The sequence below is a fragment of the Anguilla rostrata genome, chromosome 8 (assembly GCF_018555375.3).
Source record: "Anguilla rostrata isolate EN2019 chromosome 8, ASM1855537v3, whole genome shotgun sequence".
Taxonomy (NCBI): domain Eukaryota; kingdom Metazoa; phylum Chordata; class Actinopteri; order Anguilliformes; family Anguillidae; genus Anguilla; species Anguilla rostrata.
This window is the reverse complement of record NC_057940.1, coordinates 19703969-19725934: the sequence shown is the minus strand read 5'-3', so window position 1 is coordinate 19725934 and position 21966 is coordinate 19703969. Positions and strand designations below refer to the sequence as shown.

Sequence of the window (21966 nt, the reverse complement as noted above, 5' to 3'; positions counted from 1 at the left end):
CTAAATTTATTGAACACTTAGTCGCCTTCTGAACAATACAGCTCCACCAGCCCCATTTTCCCACTTAGTCCAGCCCCTGCTGTGCTGATAGAATATGGCCTCGGTGAACACACATTTCTCTGCTTCTACTCACTTCTCACACGTCAGAGTTACGGTCACGGAGGTTCTTTTCTGAGAAGGCCGTGATTTGACCCAGCCCCAGGAATCATTCACATTCCACTTGTCCATTTATTACAGATGAGGAGAACAAATACTACTCAGTGAGTCAGGCGCTCCATGCTATTAGCAGGGACCAGAACATTAAATAATGCCCCCCACAAACTGACACACACACTTCTCTAAACACCTGCCAGCACATGGATGAATAACATGGGTTTTTTCTGCTTGCTAATTCATAGTGCTGTCTAATGTTCATACACTATCACCTACTCTCATAAATAATAAAGGCCTGAGGAGATATGTGAAACAATTGTAGCCTGAGCACATGAGATAAATATACTTATCCATTTTCTCAGCCTTCCAGTGAGAGTGAGGGGAGGCAAGAATAACAATGAATTTTAATTTTTTATCAGTTTTTAAGTGGTACTGTTCAGTTGTAACACACACACACGCAAGCACACACACACACAATTAAAAATATCACAATTAAATTTGGTGCTTTTATGACTTAAGATACTGGGTCTGTAAACCATCTGCACACGTTACCTGTAACCAGAGAGGTTTTGGAACGTGAACCCCAGCAATAGATTTGAATTTTGCCAGAGGTTGGTATTTTCCTTGTATGAATGTCCTCCAAAATTATATAAAGAATTGTAAAGCTCAAACAATTCTGCCCAATGCTTTTACTGGACAAAGAACAGCACCTAGTGGTTAACACAAGTATGAAATGCAAGTGCTTAATACAAGCTTGGAAGTAATGTCATGCAGGTAATCATCATCCATACTACAGCTTTGTTTAAATATTGCTACCACACACTGTGTGACAGGTACCTGCTCTAAATTCTACCTACATCTGAATCTACTACCTGTATTACCTGATTGTTATATTATCAATTCATGAATTTCTGTTATTTTCATTCAATCAAACAATCAACCAACCAGCCAACCAACCAATCAATCAATCAAAGTTCACTCATCACATATGCAACTGTACATGTACTGTACGATGCGCAATGAAATGCTTGCCAACGTGCGCCTGTCCTGTAGTATAAACATGGAAAAACACTCTAAAGGTCACATACAAAAAAGAAAACATTACAGAAGAATATGGTACATACAAATACACATATGCAGATAAATATAGAAATATATGGGATATGTAGTACAGTATATTATTATTATTATTATTATTATTATTACTATTATTATTAGTATTATTATTATTAGTGTGTGAGTGTGTTCTGATGAAGCTTGACTATGTTTACATAGAATATATCAACATACATGAATTATTTAAAAGATCAAATGCACATATATGACTCTCAGATTGTTTAAATATATTTTAACAATCTTTAAGTCTTTAAAACTTTAAGTCTTTATTTGGTTTAATAAAAGTGTTGTCTTGTAATATGTTTTTTTCTTTCTAAGAAACGCCGTAGTGTATATTTGTTAAGAGTAGTTAAGAATATTAGCAATATTAGCAATGATCATTATTTTGTTTATTGATATATTGCCACAGGGTGTCGCTGTTGTTTATTTGTAGCCAGCGTTCCCACGGAAGCTCTTCATAAATATAATCTTTGTCTTCATTTCCGGCGTCTCTTTTCCTTGGCGGCGGAAGGACGCGTTTGTAGTGAATTTGTGAATAAAGATGTCTCCGTCCATGTTCCATTTCAATGATGCCAAAGACAAATTTACAGTAAGAAGTTAACTTTTCCAAACATAAAATGTGTATTAAAACGAGATTAGTGCTTTTGACTGAAAGGTTTGCTCAAACGTTGAGTAAACGTGTCTTCCTATGGAGTTAAAGATAACGCTAGCTGCCTAGCCAACTTATCAGTTGGTTAGACTTGCCTGATAACGTTAACTGTTTTGACAGTGTTTTGGTGGCTGTTAGCTCGCAAGCTAAATAAATAAAATATCATCTTTTAGTTACCGTTAGATTTCATTTATGTATATTGGAGTGTGAACAATCGACCAAATGTAGCGAACTGCTGTGAATATGCCCAGCTAGCTAGCTATGTGCTATTAGCGAGTGTGTGCTTGGCACTTCTTTGTGGGTAATAGTATTGCAGCGTTAGCAAGTATGTTGATTAAGTCTTAAATGTGCATTCAGGTGTCTTCGTTACGGTACGTAAACTTTTTGTTTTTATACCAAAAGGCTGCAACAAGAAGCGCACTGGACAGCAAAACAAGCAAGACCCTTATAACTGTATTCAACCAGCTCCCTGGAAAGTAAGTTGCTAATGGTCACAGTACACTGATTCTGTGATTTTTCTCTTATTTCAATTGGGAATCGTAATACTACGCCATGTAGTTAACTGGTAAAGTATGCAGTTATCAAAGCACTTTTTGTTCTATCGAATTGATAATTCACATTTAATAATAAGGTATTGGGTATCGATGTACGTACACTATAGCTAACTTAACTGCAGACGTTTCGGGGGTTGCATGCTCATTTATCTGGCGGACCTTGCTCTCTTATAGTCACTATCTGTTCATACAGTATGTGTTTAAATGGCGTGGCTTTGCTTCACAGTGAGACAGAAAAGAAAACAACGCTGGATCAAGCCCTGCGAGGAGTCCTGGAGGAGGAAATTGTGAGTATGCATGAAAAATCACAACACTAAAAGATGAGCGCAAGTCGCTGTTACCCCTTTCTGTGTGGTTTTGGGCTTCTCTCCTTATGTATTCAGGGGGTTTTCTCGACGCGGTAAACACGTGCTTGTGGGGGGACAGATCAGCTGTATGTAATTATACAAAGCAGCCCAATTCTTATTTCATAGAGGATAGTTTTAACGTGTTTTTATCCGTCTTAATAATTTTTCCTCTCATTTCAATTGTTTATCTGTGCATATTTTTTTTTTTTTTACAAGTGGGGCACGAGAGAGTGTGAGGATGATGCACCCTTTTTCCTTTGTTTAGAAAAACCCATCTCAACGTGAAGTCAAATCTCCACCTCCTTTGCAATGTCATCTTGGGAGCCTTGGTGCTCACTAGATTCTGAGAAGTGACAAGTCGTAATTTTTTTTTTTTTCCTTCAGGTGAAACAAAAAGCCAGTTGCGATGATTTCCTGTCCCTCATTTACCTGAGTATCGATGGAGTCACTGAAGGTGTGTCTTTGTGCCGGGCAGCCTATTAACTGATGCAAATTTCACTGGCGGGGGGACTTTGTTCAGTAGTGTTTATGCGTTCGCTCTCTTGTAGGCATCTGCTCAGCCACGACTCCTTTCCTGCTATTGGGAGACGTGCTGGACTGCCTGCCACTGGACCAGTGCGACAAGATATTCACCTTTGTGGAGGATAATGTGTCCACTTGGAAATCGGTGAGCATACCCGGCCTTTCTTTTGTTTCCTGGTTGTGATCTGTACCTGGTTGGGAGACGCAGAAAATGCGACGAGGCTTTTCGGAGCCGTCACTTGTGGATGTTGCAGTTAGTTTAGGGCATCAGTTTTAAGAGCGACTGGGGCAAAATCTTATTTCTATCTGTATTTTTTTGTCTTTAGAACTCATTTTATTCTGCGGGGAAGAATTACTTGTTAAGGATGTGTAATGGTAAGTACTGTAAATTTGGCCCTTTCTTTGTTAGCCAATTAGTTGCTTTGTTTTTGTGGAATTAAAGTGCAAATGTACTCCGCTACTTACAAATAAGCAGTTGCTTCTTTTATGTTGCACTGTGAGGTGGTTTCAAGAGCAGTCCAATATTGTCAATATACATTTATTACATACATTTGTTGGTGTCCTGTCCATATGATATTTCATCGTGCTTTCTTCTAAGTGTGAGCATTGTAAGTGTTATTCACATGATGTGTGAAGTTACGTTTTGTATAGTGTTCCATTTGACTTTCGATCAATAAATTAAGACTGAGATAGTTGAAGAAAGGCAATTGAAAATAAAATGGGATTTTTGTATAACCCATGACTATCTATCTCTGTCCCTGCAGATCTCTTGAGGAGGCTCTCCAAGTCACAGAACACTGTTTTTTGTGGGCGAATCCAGCTGTTTCTGGCCCGCCTCTTCCCCCTGTCAGAAAAATCAGGTGTGACAGCACAATCTGCAGACAGAAGCTCGGATTGTGTTTGTTTTTACAGGAGCTCAGAAGGACATGTCCTCAATGCTCTCTGTGATTTTCCTTCTGTGCGTAAACTGGGATACAAAGGTATTGATCTTCTTGTGTTCACAGGGTTGAATCTCCAGAGCCAGTTTAACCTGGACAATGTCACAGTCTTCAACAAAAATGAGCAGGAGAGCACTCTGGGCCAGAAGGTAAGAGACTAGAAATTAATTTGTACCAACGAACACTGGGCTTGACATTGTGTGGATACATAACATAATTCTTTTTGTGATTTTCATAGTTTTTATTGGGAAGGGCCGAAGATGGATTACTTTGAGATCTAAACTTGTGAGCTCCCAGGTGTACGTTTTCACCAAGTCTGAACACATGGGAGTGCTATCTGACCATCCAAAAATGAGAGCAATCTTTCTGCCCACTACTATACATTAACTAGAGTTAATTTGCACATACTAAGTTTAGAACACATCACAACACCTTCTGAAAGAACTGTGATGGAACAGATACCTGTGGATGTAGCAAGTAAGCGAGCGAAGCAAGCTCATTGTCTCATTGGCACCCAGATGTGGCTACTGGGTCAGAGTTGTGATGTGGTTCTCCAGACAAATGGTATTTTACAGAAGTTTCTGTGTTTGGCCCGTAGCACACCGAGGAGAAGGAGGAAGGCATGGAGGAGGGCGAGATGGGGGACGAAGACGAGCCAACACCCTGGTGAGGGAGACCAGCTCTCGTTTGCACCTTCTCTAACCAAGGGCCCACAGAGGCAGAATTTCTCTCCCAGACATTTCTTTGCATGTCACCTGAAAATGTTCCTCTCTAGCCCTTTAAATTTTAATTTGATGTGATTTTTTATAAGAAAATTTGGTTTCAAATTGTTGTTTGGACAGGAATACTTTCAGAGCTCCCAGCATAATTGGTTTATACAAAGAAGATGTATCATGACAGAGAAGCACGTAAAGATCTGCATGTTCAGCCTTCAACTGCGTAATGACTGATTGTGTCTGTTTGTGGACAGCTCCATCCCCATCGATTACAACCTGTACAGAAAGTTCTGGACCCTGCAGGACTACTTCAGGAACCCTGTACAGTGCTATGACAAATTCTCCTGGATGACCTTTCTCAAGGTAATGCCTACCCAATTTGCCAAAACCTTTCTCAATGGGCACACTGCCATCTTGTCTACTCAAAAATTCTTATTTTAGAGCTTTACTCAAGCGTGCGTACAGGAACAAGAAAACGGATTATTTATGGCAAAGCTTAAATTGGGCATTAGAAATACTGTAGAAAGCCTGGGATTCATTCACATTTACTAAGAAATAAAAGTTTAGTAGAGAAACGCAGGGTTCCGTGTCATGAACAGTGTTAAATTTGCATGGATTTCTCTTGCTGTAATGAACTGCAGTTCTGTAACACATGAATTGAAAAGACATGGGAGTTTGTCTGTGCACGTGCGTTTCAGTACTCTGACGAGACGTTGGCGGTGTTCAAGAGCTACAAGCTGGACGACACGCAGGCCTCCAAGAGGAAGCTGGAGGAGCTGAGGACGGCCGGCGGCGAGCACGTCTACTTCGCCAAGTTCCTCACCAGCGAGAAGGTAGCAAACGCCGCCTGTCGGTTTTAGCCCTGCTTCAGCAGAGCATTGGGATTCCCAGAGAATGACGAGCAACTGTTGTTCCAATGATCTTGATATGCACTTTTGTATGTCGCTTTGGATAAAAGTGTCTGCTAAATAAAAATAATGTAAATGTAACTGCCAACGTGCGTAAACCAGAGGTTGTTTACTACAAGCATAGACAATCCATCTCTGTCTCCTAACCAAATGGTCAGCTCAGCATTCTCAAAATTGAAAGCTTAAAATATGCTGTCTTTGAATATCAAATATTTAGATTTTCTGCTTTAATGTAAATATTCATGAAGCGTCACCAACAACAGAACATCAATCCATAGTTCCCGTGACATTGGGTCGCATTAGAACCTCCTGCTGCTGACCTGAGTCTCCTAGAATAAGGACAGACTATGGAGAGCAGACTGTCTGACTTTTTGTTGTTGGTTTTATTAGGCAATTAGCACCCACTTCAGCCCTTTTCAGATTAGTTAGGACAACCCTGATAAAGTGTTACAGTGATTATGTCTTTTTGTCGGCCAACCCGGAAGCGTGGTTCAAATAAAGCTTACTTACTTCTGGCTTTTAGGGCTACAAACTGTTAACACTGTAAAGAACACCTGTGGTAAGACCTGCATATGTCTCTCAGTATGGGGCATTGCTATTTGTGAGCGTGGTGTGCAGCAGTAATTTGCTGTGACAGTGCACACACTACGGTACAAGTGCACTTTGTGTCTTCTAACCGTTTACATAGCTCTTTAGTAAATCCCAGCTGCGCTGTAGTGTGTCACCTGCTTAGAATGCCCTCCAAGTGCTCCTGTCTTCTCTCTGCAGTTGATGGACCTGCAGCTTAGTGACAGCAACTTCAGGCGCCACATTCTTCTGCAGTATTTAATCCTCTTTCAGTATTTGAAGGGGCAGGTCAAGTTCAAAAGGTAAGCCAGAAAAACCTGTGTGTATGCATCCATTCAGGCAGTATGCGATTCTGCAAAGCAGTGCATTATTATACTACTACTTGGCCATATCAGGAAAAGGGGTGGCTTAAATTGTAAAGCTTAAAAAGGCAAAACCCAAGTGTGTAAGTTTGTATGTAGTTGAGCGAGAACAACAGAAAAGTGATCTGTTCAGTGAACTGATTGAACAGTGTTGTCCAAGTAAGCTGAATTGCAGCACACTGTTATTTTACCCTGTGTAATACTGCACCTCCCTGTCCTGCTTGCAGCTCCAGTTGCAGTCTGAATGATGACCAGTGCCTGTGGATGGAGGACACCACCAAACTGGTGTACCAGGTCAGCATCTCTTACCCTGATGCGCTGTACATCTAATTCCACCTGCAGCATTTAAGGCAAATGAGACACGTGGAGCCATTATTTGCATAACCAACTTTGGAGGATACTGTGTGACAAAATCCTTCCCCTCTACTCCAGCTGCTCAGAGAGACTCCACCGGATGGGGACAAGTTTGCCACCATGGTAGAGGTAAGCTGCCTATGCACCGACACGTTGCTGTAACTAAGAAGGGTCCCAGCATTCTGTTCAATGCTGCATTTTTAGTAGAATACAGTCAGTGTTCAGACACCTCTTTCTCATAAGACTTACATAGCAGGTTGTTGATATGCTGTATGCTTCAATGACCACTGTTATGGTGGTGTACTTTTGCATGGTTATTGCAGGGAACTTTGGTAACTTCCTGGAAAAATATCAGTCCTGTACCTTTGTGTTGTTTGACTTCTGTAAGAGATGTTAACAATTCTCTGGGAGAAAAACATTAGGATTTAGAATGAATGGGTGGCTCTTAGAAAGCTGGTTTGTGTTTTGATATACAGTACCTCGCGACCCTGAATGATGTGACCATTCCTGGTGTGTAAAAACACCCGAGAGTGCGTGAATAAACTGTGTTCTCATTTTTGATAGCACATCTTGAACACAGAAGAGAACTGGAACTCTTGGAAAAATGAGGGATGCCCTAGCTTCGTAAAAGAAAGGTACTTAACAGAAGCCGGTAACTGAATGTGAAGAGCATACTAAAGCGGGAAAGATGGAAAAGGATGCTAGCCAAATAAATTGGGTTTGCCTGGATCCTCATATACTGGAAATGTTCATCCCAGTCTACAACCATCCTGAAGACTAGTCTGGTCAGAAGTACAAATGTCATTGAGTGTCACTGAGAAAGATGCTTTGTTGGTTCAGCCTGCTGACCACAGCATGTGTGTTTGTACCTCAGGCCAGCTGACGCAAAACCCGTACGCCCTACCAGGAAGAGGCAGGCCCCAGAGGACTTCCTGGGCAAGGGCCCTGACAGGAAGATCTTCATGGGAAAGTAAGTCTACTGTTACCAGGCTCCCTGTAAGCAGTGATGAAGGGCAGAGCTACAGTAAGCTGTCAATCACAGAGTAAATCAGTTTTGCCGGTCACAGCAAAATATATAAAGCTCAGATAGAATGCCATGGCTTCACCAATTTTTTGTTTCATGAAACCTAATTTTCCCATCAAAAATGGGCAATTTCAATCGTTTGGATATGTAGAGACCCCTCCAAGACTTCCTCTGACCTTAAATGTGTCCATTTCACAGTGATGAACTGACAAGACTTTGGAACCTCAACCCAGACAACATGGAAGCCTGCAAGTCAGACAGCAGGTAAAAGCTTGGATTTTAAAATATATAAACATACAGAGCAACATGTTTTCAGGGATTTCATCTTTGATCGTGACTTCAATCAAATTCAGAAATCTCAAAGTAAAAAATAAAATGCATTTACAATCAAAACAAATCTATAGAAAATATCACGCATTCAAGAATGAATGATGACCCTAGACCGGCACTGCTGCAGTAACACATTTGTTTGCTACAGGGAGTTCATGCCCACTCTGGAGGAGTTTTTCGAGGAGGCCATCGAGCAGGCCGACCCAGCCAACATGGTTGAAGACGCGTACAAGTATGTTCAAAGCACCCCCATATGACTCCAGCAAAAGACCACGCACGGTTGGACTGGCTAATGGAAGACATTACAGGGATCCAAATTCAAATTGAAAGTTGCCCCGAAAGATCAGTAGTGAAGAGAAAAATCCAGTCTAAAACATGTAGTGCACGGAGAATGACTGGCCACAACCTGTTTTTTAAATCTCCAAACAGCTATGAAGGTTTTCAAACTCATTTGACTTTATTGTGATGTTACTACATTGCAAGTGTCCAGGTTCTCTGAAGGTCTTTGCCTGCACATGCTCTTATGGCAGTTTTGACACGGTGTATCACAGATGTTTTATGTGTGAACTAGTCAGGCAGCTCCTACACTGGTCCAGAATTCTTAGTTCTAGTTTGTTCCGATGAGTGATAAGTAGGTCTTAGCCACTGCAGGCTATAGAGCAATAAATTCACATTTAACCTTACGTCCTCATGAATATTCAATATAAGCCAGCAAATCAGAATGCTTTCCATTTTTGAATGTCTTTCAACTGTGAAAATCTTGTGCCTGGAATCTGGTTAGTAATGTATTATATAGACATTCAGTGGTCAGGCACAGTAGGTGTTCTCCCAAGACTCCTGATGCCCTCAGGGGGATGAATAAAACTGAGCAATGGCGTTTGCAGCCATCTCACTGGCAAGGAATTTTGCTAACATTTTGACACTGAGCAAATGCAGACTGTCAGAACTTACGGAGGTGAACAGCAGGTTAGCATGCAGACGATCCTTGGGTGTATTTGAAGGAATGAGCCCTCTGTTCCCCCGGCAGGGTGGTGAGGAACTCCAACTACGGATGGAGGGCACTCCGGCTGCTGTCCAGACGGAGCCCACACTTCTTCCAGCCGACCAATCAGCAGTTCAAGAGCCTGGCAGACTACCTGGAGAGCATGGTTATCAAACTAGCCAAAGAGCTGCCGGTAAGTGCCCTGGCCCCACCACCTCCATGCGGGTTTTGTAATGCTAGCAAACCACATTCTGTATTGTTGCCATGTCGTCAATTGATTTTTGAAGGATGGCTGTGCTGAAAGGGGAAGGGATGGGGAAAAACACATTCCCAACCTGTTTATGCCCCTTCCCCTACACAGAAGGACCTCCCCTCTGAAGAGATCAAGACGGGAGAGGAGGACGACGATGACAACGGGGACAACCTTCTCAAAGAGAGCAATGACAGTGAGTTGATTGTAACTGCTTGGACGCCCGCCAGCCTGACTCATCTTATATACCGATTGTCTGATAAGCATTGCACAACTGTATATAAATGTAATTGTAGCTATTGCACTTGATATGCTGTTCTTTATGGATGAATGCAAGTCAGCTGAATTCAGTTACAACTGCGCATTTTCGTTTTGCCTCTGGTATTGCAGTTAGAAATAACAGCTGCTATTCTCAGATTGTGCAAAGGCCAAGGTTCAGACCGGGGTGTAAATGTGACCTTGGGGGAACAGCTCACGAGTCGCACCGTCTTCCCCAGGCCCCGGGATCCAGAACAAGCTGGTATCCAACCAGCAGATGGACGAGATCGCGGCCAAGCTGGGCGCCCAGTGGAAGACGCTGGCGGGGCAGCTGGAGATGAAGGCGGTGGAGGTGCGCGAGATCGAGACGGACAGCGAGGACGTGGACATGCAGGCCAAGCTGCTGCTGGTGGCCTGGCAGGACCGGGAGGGGAGCCAGGCCACCGTGGAGAACCTGGTCTCCGCGCTCAACACCGCCGGCTTCCCCAAGATCGCCGAGATCCTCACCGAGACGTAGAAGCCAACCCGCCTACCCCATTTTCTGTTTTTATTTCATCCGTTTCTTGTTTTTAAAAAAACACTTTACCTAGTTGTTGAAATAAATGTTTTGTAACAGTATTGAGAATGTAGCCATCTTGATTTCCTGTGCGTTGCCTACATTTGACTAGGGGGGAAAGCAATCTATAGCTGCTACAGGAGCCAACTGGATACACAAGAGGTGCCATTTTAGGCATAAACTCTTTCAAATGCTCACTATATATTGTTTTCTGTTGTATCCCCTGCACCCCTAATCTCACAGGACTGAGTCAAGCACACAAAAATATTTTGCGGTAGAATGTTAATAAATAAATGTTAATGAAATTCTGACAGAAATCCAAAAGTCCTGTATAGTATGTTTCATTCAAATGGGCAGCTGGTAGTAAGATGGTGCTGAAAAAATTCAGCTAATTTTTCACTTAATTAGCTGAAATTTGGGGGTGCTACATGAGAGCTTATAGCGCCCCCTTGTGGAAGATCTTCAGTCTGCTAAACATGTGTGAGCGAGTTCCTAGCCAGATCCATGAGGTGCTTTGGATCTAAAAATTACACAAATCACGAGACCAGCTTCAGTATAACCGTTTATTTTTCCCATGTACGAAAAGCCAGCAATCAATAACTTACGACAAAAAAATAAAACAATGTTCTGTTTTCTGGGCTTTATGATGGTGGCCATAGAAGACTTAGGCTGCAATGCCAAGACATGAAGCGAGCCAGGAGGCTCAACGTGGCAACAGTGAGCAAAGCTCACGAGTCATGCGTATATAGCAGAAGAAAATAACCTGTTCTACGAAGACAAGATACGCAGTGTTACAAGAGCAATGCTTTTGTATTGCAAAAACCATCTTATACAGAAACGATCACGGAAATTGGAATAGAACTTAATTTTTTTTCCCGATCATTCAGAAAGATCCACCCTCAAAGCTGTAAATGCTTTCATGGACTGCTGATCAGAATAATAGATCTTTCCGCATCAAACAAGTGCAAGACGCAGTCGGGTGGCTCTTGTGACACCCAAAGTGCCATTTTTTTTTCCTAGTCCCCCCAGCAAAAAGCCCTGGGTTTCTCAGTCCTGACCCTGATCCCCCCCATTGTGCCAGCAAACTTTTTTCAATTAACTTAACTTCCCAAAATGCATGAAGAGCAGATTTGAACAAGTTCAAATGAAAAGGTTCAGTTAAGTTTAATAGAACACACCATTTTATTTTATTTTTTTTGGCCAATAAGATACAATACAGTATGTCCACTTTTAGGGCAGTTAATTTGAGTCAAACTAGTTAAAGGTGATTCATCCAAAAACCATAGATAACAGGTTTCCAGGACCGGGACCGATAAACGTTGCAACAACTGGTGAATCGTTGTTACGGAATGCTCATGAGGGCATGTGACAAAGCCTGTTCTCCCCAGCAAAACTCAGCTCGGCCAAGAGTGTACAGGGCCACGTACAACTTCAAAAATAATACTACACTACCACATAATAAAGCATGGAAATCTCACAGGTCAAAAGAATTTTTAAAAAATATATTCATTTCATGTGTAAGGTAATGGAGGAGCTACACTTGTCAGCCTAGTCTTCGGGCTTGCCCTTTTCTTTAAATCGGTTCCAGTTTTCGGCTTTAATGAAACCTTGTCCGGCAGGCCGCTCGTTGGGTTATGATGCGTACGGATGAACGAGGGTTGCATCCGTGTTGGTTATTGAAACGAAAAATAAAAAATTAAGGTCAGAAGTTTAAAGACACCGATATTTATTGCACATCTATGCAGACAGTGCTCTGAAATGGCCGCTTTAAGTTTCCCCTCGGTTACTGTTGCTCGCTTTCCTGTACTTCTAGTCGGCGGGGTCCATACAGCAGGACGTACGCGATGTGCCAGTCCCCGCCACCCGAGAGTCGCAGGATGTCCTCTGGAGACACCACGCTGACCTTGTCATCGTCGAATTTCACCCACTCGTCTAGAGGAAAAGGGGGAAGCAAAACATAAATAAATAAATAAATAAAAATAAACAATTGAAGGAATGTGGCTTATCAAGGCGCTATTCAGGGGGTACCCTGCCTAATAGAACATCCGTGACTTGAACGACATTGTACAACGAAGTCAAGAAAACGTGGTTTAAACGCAGACACCCATTTGAGCAATGTTCTGGGAAGCGACGTGCCTATGACACATTAACGGCTGGTTCTATCACTCCTCCCTCCTCCCTCCTCCACTCTCAAACCCCAATTTGCATCTTTTAAAATTGCGAAGGGGGCAGAGTTAGATGAAAAGCTGGTGTTGCTGTACACTTCAAATGTGATAAATACAACTGCAAGACTATAAAGATAAAGCAAGCCAAACTCCTTCAAACGTGCTAATGTTTAGCCTGACCCATAGTGCAAGCACGGATTGTGGACAGGTTCCGTCGTACCTTCTTTCCTCTTGACCCAGGCTACGTAGTGGCCAGAAGAGCTGGAGCGCCCCTGATGCGTCAGCACGCCTTGCAAGTCGTAGTAGCCGCTGTTGTTGGAGCCCAGGTCTGAGGAATAACGCACACAACTTAAGACGCACTTATGTAGTTGCGTAATGTTAAAAAGTCAAATAAAACAGGAAAACCAATAGGAATGTTCCACACAGTTCAATTAGCATCAACTGAGCGTCAGCCAGTTCTGGTTACGAGTGCATTACGAAGTTGATCTACGGCAAGTGCTCTTTTTTGTTAGATGATTTCAGTTAATCTATACTGTTGTTCACAGAGCCCAAGTATATGCGCCTTTATTTAAACTGATTTGAAAGAAATCACCTGCTATATGAAATGTAAAAACTTATGAAACCGATACCCTAACGTGCACTGCTTCTACTGCCACTGATGTTTATTTTTATGATTTCACACAAAGAACCCTACAGTCCATGATATTTAAATACAACTGTGAACATAATTCAGAACTCGTACAAATCATGCATACAAATCACATACAGATAAAGCGTGGAAAATAAAACATGTTTATTGTATACTGTGTGTGCAAAATGTTTCTGAAATTGCCGTGTAATGTGCACACTCACCTTCAGGAAATGAAAAAGGTTCGTATTTCACTTCCTTTTTAGTTGTTGTCGCCACCTTATTTTCCGCCTGTTGGCCAATTAGGACACAAATTAGTAGTTCTACACGCGCACGCACACACACGCACACAAAACTTTAGTTCCATCCGCAGCTCTTATTGGTTGAGAAGGTAGCATGCTTACATTTTTTTGCTGCTTTTCCAGCTTCTTGTCCTCCATCTCCTTAAACTTTGACCTCATCCCCACCATCTTCTCCTGCAGCTCGGAGGTGCACAGCTCGTAGACGTCCAGCATCAGCGGGAACTTCACGTCCTGCGCAAGCAGTCACACGGAACACAAGGTCAGGACATGCCGTGCGGGCGCCGTGGAAAAAAGAAGGATCTAGAATCCTACGCTGGCGAGGCGCGGCCTCTGGCCCAACACGACTGGCTTTTAAGGACTTGCCTTCAAGACTTTGGCATTGACAGACTCCTTCTCTTTGTAGAAAAAGCGCACCATCTGAACGGTCAGGTAGGAGGGCAATCGGCTGATTTTAGACTGCGGAGGAAAGTTGAAAACATGAAAGCAAGTCATTCAGGTGCTTCCTTCGGTGATATTACAGTGAGCTCCAAACTGTTTGGGGCAAAGACTTTTTTTTTCTTTATTTGGCTCTACGCAATTTTAGATTTGTAATCAAACAATTCACGTGGTAAGAGTGCAGCTTCTCGGCAATACATTGAACAATCATATACCCAGCTATTAAACTGACAGTAAAGCAATACTCACGGACTTAATATACAAAGCATTTCTTTGCAAAGATGGAGACAGTTTGGTGATCTCTTCCTGCAGACGCTATTGTGACAGAGAGAGAAGAGGTTTCAGGAATGGCAAGTCAAGGACCATGTTTATAAATGTTAAAAAATTTTAAAAAACCAAGCACTTTCAGGGAATTCAAGGACTAGAGTTTAATACTGTTGATAACTTCTCCCCAACCTGGAAACCTTGGATAACTCACCAGACGCAGACCGGTTGCCAGATATTTCACCTCCTGGTTTATGAAGCAGCTGAGCTGGAGTTGGCTTTCCTTGCCAATGGCGGGCTCCTCCTCCTCAGACTCCGTGCACTTCATGCTGGGAGGCACGGTTAAGGGGAAGAACTTCAAAGAACACCATAGATAGATTGAGAGGTTGACAGTAGGCACGCATTTTTTTTTTGGTTAATCTACACATTCCTTGAATGATCCTTCACAAGACTTATACAACTCATCTATAAACACTAAATGGTGCCAGCATAAGCATTACATAAACATTCACAAACACTTATGTCAATAACTGCATATGGAGTGCATCACTTGATCCACCAGCAGTGACAGAGAACACCTCATTTGTTTCCCGAGTAACTGATAGCACACCCATAGTTGACATGCTCAGGAAGAGTCAATGGGCTTCATTCATGAAACACGTGTATGATCACATTTGATCGTAAACTGCATACAAGTATGCTTCCAAAAACATTTCGGCATTCATCACTTTTTTCTTATTTCTATTTGTTCATGGCTGTTTCCTTACAAATCACATGAACTGGATTGCATATAAAATTTATAAACAGCCAGCATTCATCATCTCATACACCAAGGATATGCTCAGAAACAAAGGTCTGCATGTGTCATGAATCTCATGTTTTTTTGTAGGAACATTTTTAATAATTTAAGAAAAGTTTTGTGAATGAGGCCCATTGTAAGAGCTTGACTGAAATGAAGGGGTGTCCCGATCGAGATTTCCCATACACTTCTGTGACTACCTTAATTTTAGTTTTAATTATTCAAATTTCAATGCAACTGGGCCACGCATTTCCATGAATTTTCCATGGATTTAATAGACTGTTATGGTTTAAGACCACAGTGCTATTGTTAGGAATCCATTCACTGTAAGGAATAACAGGCTCCAAAAGGTGGCAGCGAAAAGCAGGTCCGCCCCACAAGTCATTTTGCAGGATACGTGGTTTCAAACTCCACCCCGAAATACTGGTCGATGAAGTTCTTCTTGGCTGCGGCGCCAGTGTCTCCACTCTCAGAGTCAGTCTAGGGGGCGAAGACAAACAAATTCATTTTCAAAGGAAGCCTCTGTCCAGAAAACAGGACATTGTTACATTTAAAATACTATTGTTTTTTAAGTGTTCCACTTCCTTCTGTTAGCCAATATCAACCTTAATACTCATTTATAAATTGGCACATTTATTAAGACATTTGATCAAATGAATGGACTGCAGGGGCAAATAAATTTGACAGTTCAGACACTTGGGAATACCACTATTCTTTCTCAAGCTATAACATTATAAGTCACAAATCCCTTAAATTGATGTCGATTTTATTTTGGCTAAGATTAATGCTCAAATGGTTCTCCCTCAATTACACTGAATTGGCAAGCGGTACATTCCTACTAGACCCAATCAAGCATTTACTGGATACTTTAAAATCCCTTAAATTGATGTAGTTTTTATTTTAGCTGAGATTAATGTTCAAATGGTTCTCCCTTGATTACACTAAATTGGCAACCGGGATGTTCCTACTAGACCCAATCAAGTGTTCATGATAAATGGGCAACTACAGGCCTGCGGTTTACCACAACTGTTTAAATGTGAATGAGAATCATAAATCATACTACTGTAAATCTCAGCCAAAAGTCAATCAATAGCTGCATTATCTGCAGGTCAGCCAAAATGTGAATGTGCTTTATGTGAAAATTTTTGAAATGTATGTGATTAATTGTTTGACATTTGAGAATGCCTAAAGGACTGCAATCAAAAGAAAGTATCAAGGAACTTAATCACAAAGAAGTCTGCTTGACCCCAAGGTCAATATGTAGGCTCTACTGATCATCTGACATAGCAAGCAATGCAGATTGTTAAAATTAGCAGACGACACTGGCAACTGAGAAATATCTAGCCATTTCCAGGCTTTTTTGAGGTTTCGGATATCGCCTTCGGACACTTCAGTGGATGTTTACAAACATTAGCTTTCTGTAAATGGCCTACTAAAATGGGAAGATTAATAATTGGGGTGGCAGTGTAGTATGATGGGTAAGGAACTCTGCTTGTAACCCAGTCTGTAGGTTTGATTCCCAGGGAGCAGTACCTCTGAGTAAGATACTTAACCCAAATTACTTTCGTAAATATCCAAAAGAAGAAGAGGAGAAAAAAAAGAGTCGTGTGCAAGTCACTCTGTGTAAGAGCGTCTGCTAAATACCAGTACAGTCGCATAATAATTTCCAGCTCAGTATCATCAGGGCATGATGTCCCAATCATTTAGTCGTTAGAATATATACCAACCCCTGGGCAGCTAGGTGGCTCACGCTGTTAAGTTGCGGTGCCAATACATGGATGAGACCCATAGTCTGATGCAAAATCCAGACACTCAGTGCCAACGGTGGCCTGTAGCCCCACAGGGTGGCACACACTTGGCTCTACCATCACCCAAGGACCACAAGCTTTTAGTTGACCCCGGATGACTCATCGCACAGCAGCAACCCGCGCACCCACAAGTTTGTCCAGTCAGCAGCACGTAGAGTCTCCCTTGGACTTGTCTGTGCGAGCCCTACTTGAGAACTAGGGCATGACAGAAAGCAACAGCTGACACTTTGGAGGAGCTTGTTGAAATATGAGCACAATCAAGCAATCCAAATAGAGGAATAAGAGAGGAAAAGGCATTTAAAAGAACAAGAAAACACTCCAGCCCCACCCCCGCAGTCTGACTTACCTCCATAGGAGACTCTGGAATCTCTGGTTCCAGTTTCTGCTGTAGGACCCTCATCATCTGCAGCCAGCACTCATTGGCATCCTGATGTTTCCAAAGTGTCACACAGTTACAACGCAGCAAGGACAAGCTGACACTCACTGGATTGTACCACCTACTCAAGCTACAAAGGATCAGTCCATTTTTATAAAGCACAAAACAATGGATTCTTAGGGAGAACTTAATTACTTAAAGACCGTGGGTGAACCGACGGTGGCCGTTTGTTCAGGCTAGGTGGCTGGGCTGTGATGGCGGCTGCTGTGACCGCTTCACCCACCTGCTGGAGGTACTGGCCCTGGTCGCCCTTCTCTGCAAACTGCGGGAAGGCCATGTGCAGGAACTGCAGCAGGATGATTGGCGGTATGCTGGAGGAGGTCTTGTCCATGGACTCGAACAGGTCGCGCATGGCTGCCAAAAGCAGACGCGACCGCAGGCAAATTTAGCAAATGTGCACACGTGTTCTCTCAGCTTAGAAAAATAATGACAGACAACGGGGCAGCCCTTGAAAGAGCAGGGAAGAGCGCACTGTATCGCGAGTCTTCTCTCACCTGCTGTGATGTACTGTGAAGAAGAATTTGCTCCTGAAGACCTCAGGGCACCAGAGTACCTGCATAGAGAAGGGGAAAGGTCAGTTAATCAGAGCCTTCCAGTGACGTAAATAAATAAATCAGGTTTGACCAGTCAGACAACCAAGTTGCTTGACCAGGTACCAGATATGCGTCAGAAGACCAACGGTTCAAATCTAAATTGAAAATATCCAACATAGGCTTTGATTTATTAATAAAATGTAGGGTTTTTGAGGATGCTCCTCAGTTGAGAAGGAGAGAATGCGTTCACGCAGAGAGGAAACTGCCCACCTTCTGAGAGCGTTTTTGAGCTCGGGAACAGAGCGCAGACACTGCACAGTAGCATTCATGTAGCAGGTGTTCCCCAGGTTAGTTAGGCCACAGGGCAGCTCCATCTGTGAACACAATTACCCAGAGACACTTGCACCCTGACAGAAAACCCAAGTACTTCAGTCAGAACAAGAATATATTTCCATTGCTCCGCCTTCAGATCAACCCAAAGTTCTGCTCTACAGATTTAAAAACCGCTAAAACCACACAAAAAAAATACTAACTGATCCATAATTTTAATCTTATGCATTCATATCATGCATTAAACAAAATTGTTGATCTGAATTTTTTACATAAAAAATAATAATAAAATGTATTTTTATATCAATATTTTGATGATGCTCTAATCTGGAATAACTCAAAGTTTTGGTATGAATATGAAAATCAAAAACTGCTTTGACTGATGACCAGCCCAAAACAGTCTTGACTGACATCCAGTTCATTACATATGTACCAGGAGGATAAGCAAAACCTTTTGGGATAGTCTGGATGTACTCAATTGCAACCAACTGGGTACATAACATGAATAATCTGCAGTACTGCATCAGGAGCACTGAACTAGCTGTACCATGAACACACATTTATCATTGAAGGTTAGCAGATAGGTACCAACACTTGCTACCGAAAAAGATGAATGAACCAATAAATGTTTTATTTTTTTTAACCGAAACCTTCCCCCAGAGCAAAATAAACTAGATCGATGAGGAGGCCCTCTACATCCATGATTTAGGAAACTGTGCTACAGGAAGTAGGCTGCGCTTAGGCCTCTTGCTTTGGGGACTCACCGCTGAGGCGAGCTGCTCTTCAGTCATGTCCTCCACAAACATGGGGCGCACGGCCGGCTCCTGAGGCAGAGCCTCGGCAGACCCCATCATGAGCAGGGTCATTCCCTGAAGAGGGGAGGTTACAGCACAACGATGACCTCCAGAGCACTAATCAACAACCTGTACAGTTTCTGTCGTGACTGCTTAATCACAGACGTAGTCATGACACAAACAATGTATGCCTCTGTGCATTGCTTTTCTACTTGGCACAGGAAGTGAGTGCTCACTTTGGTTTCTCCTTTTCCCAAATCCAAGCATTTACCCACACAGTCGTTCCCCATTTCTACCTAAAACGCGATGCCTAAATAACATAACTGAAAGGAGCTACATTAAGACAATGTCTTATGAAGACAACATTAGAAAGATGACTTACATTTTTCAATTTGATGTTTCCCCACTCGTCATCCTGAGGAAACAAGATAACATGTTTAAGGTGATTAAAGCTCCTTTAACTATACTCATCTTTGCAGGACAGAAAACTAACTATTCAACTTAAGGTCTAGTTACACCTAAAGGAGAAGCTATATTAAAACTGCTGTTCTTGTGGATGCTGTGATCAATCAATTTCACCCTCAGTGTGAGCGCCCTGAGCCAGTAGCAAAGAGCAAATACATCTACAACTATGATAAAGAGTAACCCGCTGTCACTTGATCCTTCATACCAGCTTTTGAAGGCTACCCTGCTCATTTCACTTTTTTTGTCATGAACTTGGCGAACACTGAGATTAAAGGAAAATGCTCTAATTAAAAAGCAACTCTTTGGCACTTAAGAGAAGGGGAACACACAGAAGCAGTTAGATTAAACCTCAGTCTAAAACTCGAGCACAACCAATAAATGATTTTTACGTCTTTTTTTTTTTTTGACGGTGGCTGCAGATGTTGTTTATTTCAAGCTTATACTGCCACAACCGGAGACTTGCTTTTGGGGGGTTTTTAGATTGCATACTGTCATTTAGTACCTTCAGTGTTCCTCCTTTGACCATGACCTTCTGTCTGTCTGGCTGTACACCTGTCAGGGCGAATAGCTGGGCCTTGAAAACCATGGGTGGTTCCTCTGTGTTCAGCTCCACTGCATCAAATTTCTCCTTCCCCCATTTCACATTCACTGGGAGGAGGGAGACAGACCACTCATATTTTTACTTGTAGCAAATCAAGCATCTTAAGTAGATATTATAACACAGTAATGCATCGAATTAAAGCTAAAGCAAGTATGAAAAACATTAAATACGACTTTTTACATCCAATAGGTTTCAGAACATTTCGGGTTAAGAATTCTAAAGCAATCTGACTGAAGCAGTCTTATTAGGCTCATACTAGTCGATTACATTAACAACTAAATTAATATACGTAACACAATGAATAAAGTAACACATAAAATGTCTATTATATTAGACACGAGGCGATTAAAAATTTAGTAACATCATTGCCAGGTATGCTACTTTTTGTCTTGCATTTTGTGACGACTGCACATTCCAAATTACTTAAGTTAATCACATTATTTAATGCATGTCCTTGCCTAATCAACACGGTGATTGTGCACAATTTAAAGAGAAGTTAGGCAGCTAACGTTAACTAGATGCACGACGCTTGCTTACATTATAGCGCTAGTTCGTTGAGTAGCTACTGCTAGCTTACCATGTAGCTTTTTAACAAACATCACGATCTATAACCATTTCAAAGTAACTATTTGTGTAATCCAACATATCAGTCAAGCATTTATAGAGGATACTGCTAGCTAGTCAGCCACATTTAACTATTAGACTATCCATTGTAAACGAGGGTGCTCTTTCAATGAACTTATTCTACCCACCACGTACCTACAAGAATGAGAAAACAAAACGTTAGGGCGTCAGTCACATGCCTTGACATTTACCCACAGTATATGAAAAAACGTTTGGCTAGATAGCCATAAACGAAGTTACTGAAGTAACAACTCAAGCTTGCTAACGTAGCGTTTGATGTGGCCCTTCTTTATCGTTAGCTAGCTGACATCGCGAACAGGCTATATTGCTAGCAAGCTAGCTAGCTAAAAAGGTGCGCCAAAGATTAAAAAAACCTGATTTAGGTAACACCAGCTGGATAGTTGTCCAAAACCTCGGTCGAAATAAACTCTTGCGAAATCAGAGCTGCTCACCAGTATTGGTAATAAAAACTAATGCTATACAGTAAGGATGAATAAGCAAATTGTAAACCCTGTTGTACTGAGAAGTTAGCAAAAGCTAGGTAGCAAGTTTTTTTGCTAGGTAGCTAACAAGCTAACACTAGCTCGTTCGGAAACGGAATACTACTACAGACGAGCTTCCAAAAATCTAGCACAGCAGCGTTAAAAGAGTATTAGTTCGCTAGCAAGTTAGATAGCTTGGATATAGTTAGTTAACATTTCCACAATATGTTAACATGTAAACTGATAGTATTGTGTATATGACTGCCCAGGTGTAACTGTGTAGCGATCTATAGATAGCTGACAACAGCTCAGTAGCCGGATAGCTAGCCATGCACTTTCTTCACGTATCCCGGTGAAACATAAAGGCATGTTGCCGTTGGGGGTTAGCATTTCCCAGTTCCAACTGTTTGGCAAGCAGGGAGTTTCTGGACCTGTCTGCGGCCTAACTGGTAACAGACACACGTGCCTTAGTTCTCTGTATCGTACAGCTTTTGGCAGGGTGTTTGAAGTCATACCAGCTTACCTGTAAACACGGGCATTTTCTGTTCTTGATGATATAATTAACTAATTCCAGATGCTGGGGTGCCTGTTTTGGTCGGTAGGTTTCCTCCCGAACTTCATTCAAACAGTTCCTCACGATGACGCTGCAACTACACGCTGGTTAAACATCGACCAGCTCTGGCTTCGTCTGTGCAACCTGAACGATGATCGAGG

General features: G+C 42.1%; 2 protein-coding genes across 3 annotated transcripts; one reads left to right on the top strand and one right to left on the bottom strand.

Moving 5' to 3' along the window:
• The first annotated feature begins 1721 nt into the window (after nt 1–1721).
• On the top strand, nt 1722–10648 carry thoc1 (THO complex 1). The gene is made up of 21 exons (XM_064346921.1): nt 1722–1858; nt 2321–2394; nt 2699–2759; nt 3204–3273; nt 3368–3486; nt 3668–3716; nt 4106–4201; nt 4346–4428; nt 4878–4945; nt 5250–5358; nt 5694–5828; nt 6672–6772; nt 7060–7126; nt 7265–7315; nt 7751–7821; nt 8061–8156; nt 8409–8474; nt 8689–8772; nt 9568–9715; nt 9884–9968; nt 10270–10648. The coding sequence occupies exons 1-21, from the start codon at nt 1811–1813 to the stop codon at nt 10545–10547; spliced, it is 1959 nt and encodes a 652-aa protein (XP_064202991.1). The 5' UTR covers nt 1722–1810; the 3' UTR covers nt 10548–10648.
• A 487-nt stretch (nt 10649–11135) lies between these two features.
• Nucleotides 11136–21936, bottom strand: usp14 (ubiquitin specific peptidase 14 (tRNA-guanine transglycosylase)). Of its 2 annotated transcripts, none has more exons than XM_064346923.1 (16): nt 21776–21936; nt 20048–20193; nt 19463–19495; nt 19051–19155; nt 18227–18330; nt 17918–17976; nt 17647–17777; nt 17334–17414; nt 15577–15659; nt 14595–14709; nt 14366–14431; nt 14045–14137; nt 13784–13912; nt 13604–13670; nt 12972–13079; nt 11136–12518 (listed from the first exon to the last, which is right to left on the bottom strand). In XM_064346923.1, the coding sequence occupies exons 1-16, from the start codon at nt 21789–21791 to the stop codon at nt 12370–12372; spliced, it is 1485 nt and encodes a 494-aa protein (XP_064202993.1). In that variant the 5' UTR covers nt 21792–21936; the 3' UTR covers nt 11136–12369. The 2 variants fall into 2 exon arrangements, with proteins under 2 accessions (XP_064202993.1, XP_064202992.1); XM_064346922.1 differs by lacking the exon at nt 21776–21936 and adding an exon at nt 20906–21078.
• Nucleotides 21937–21966: the final 30 nt, after the last annotated feature.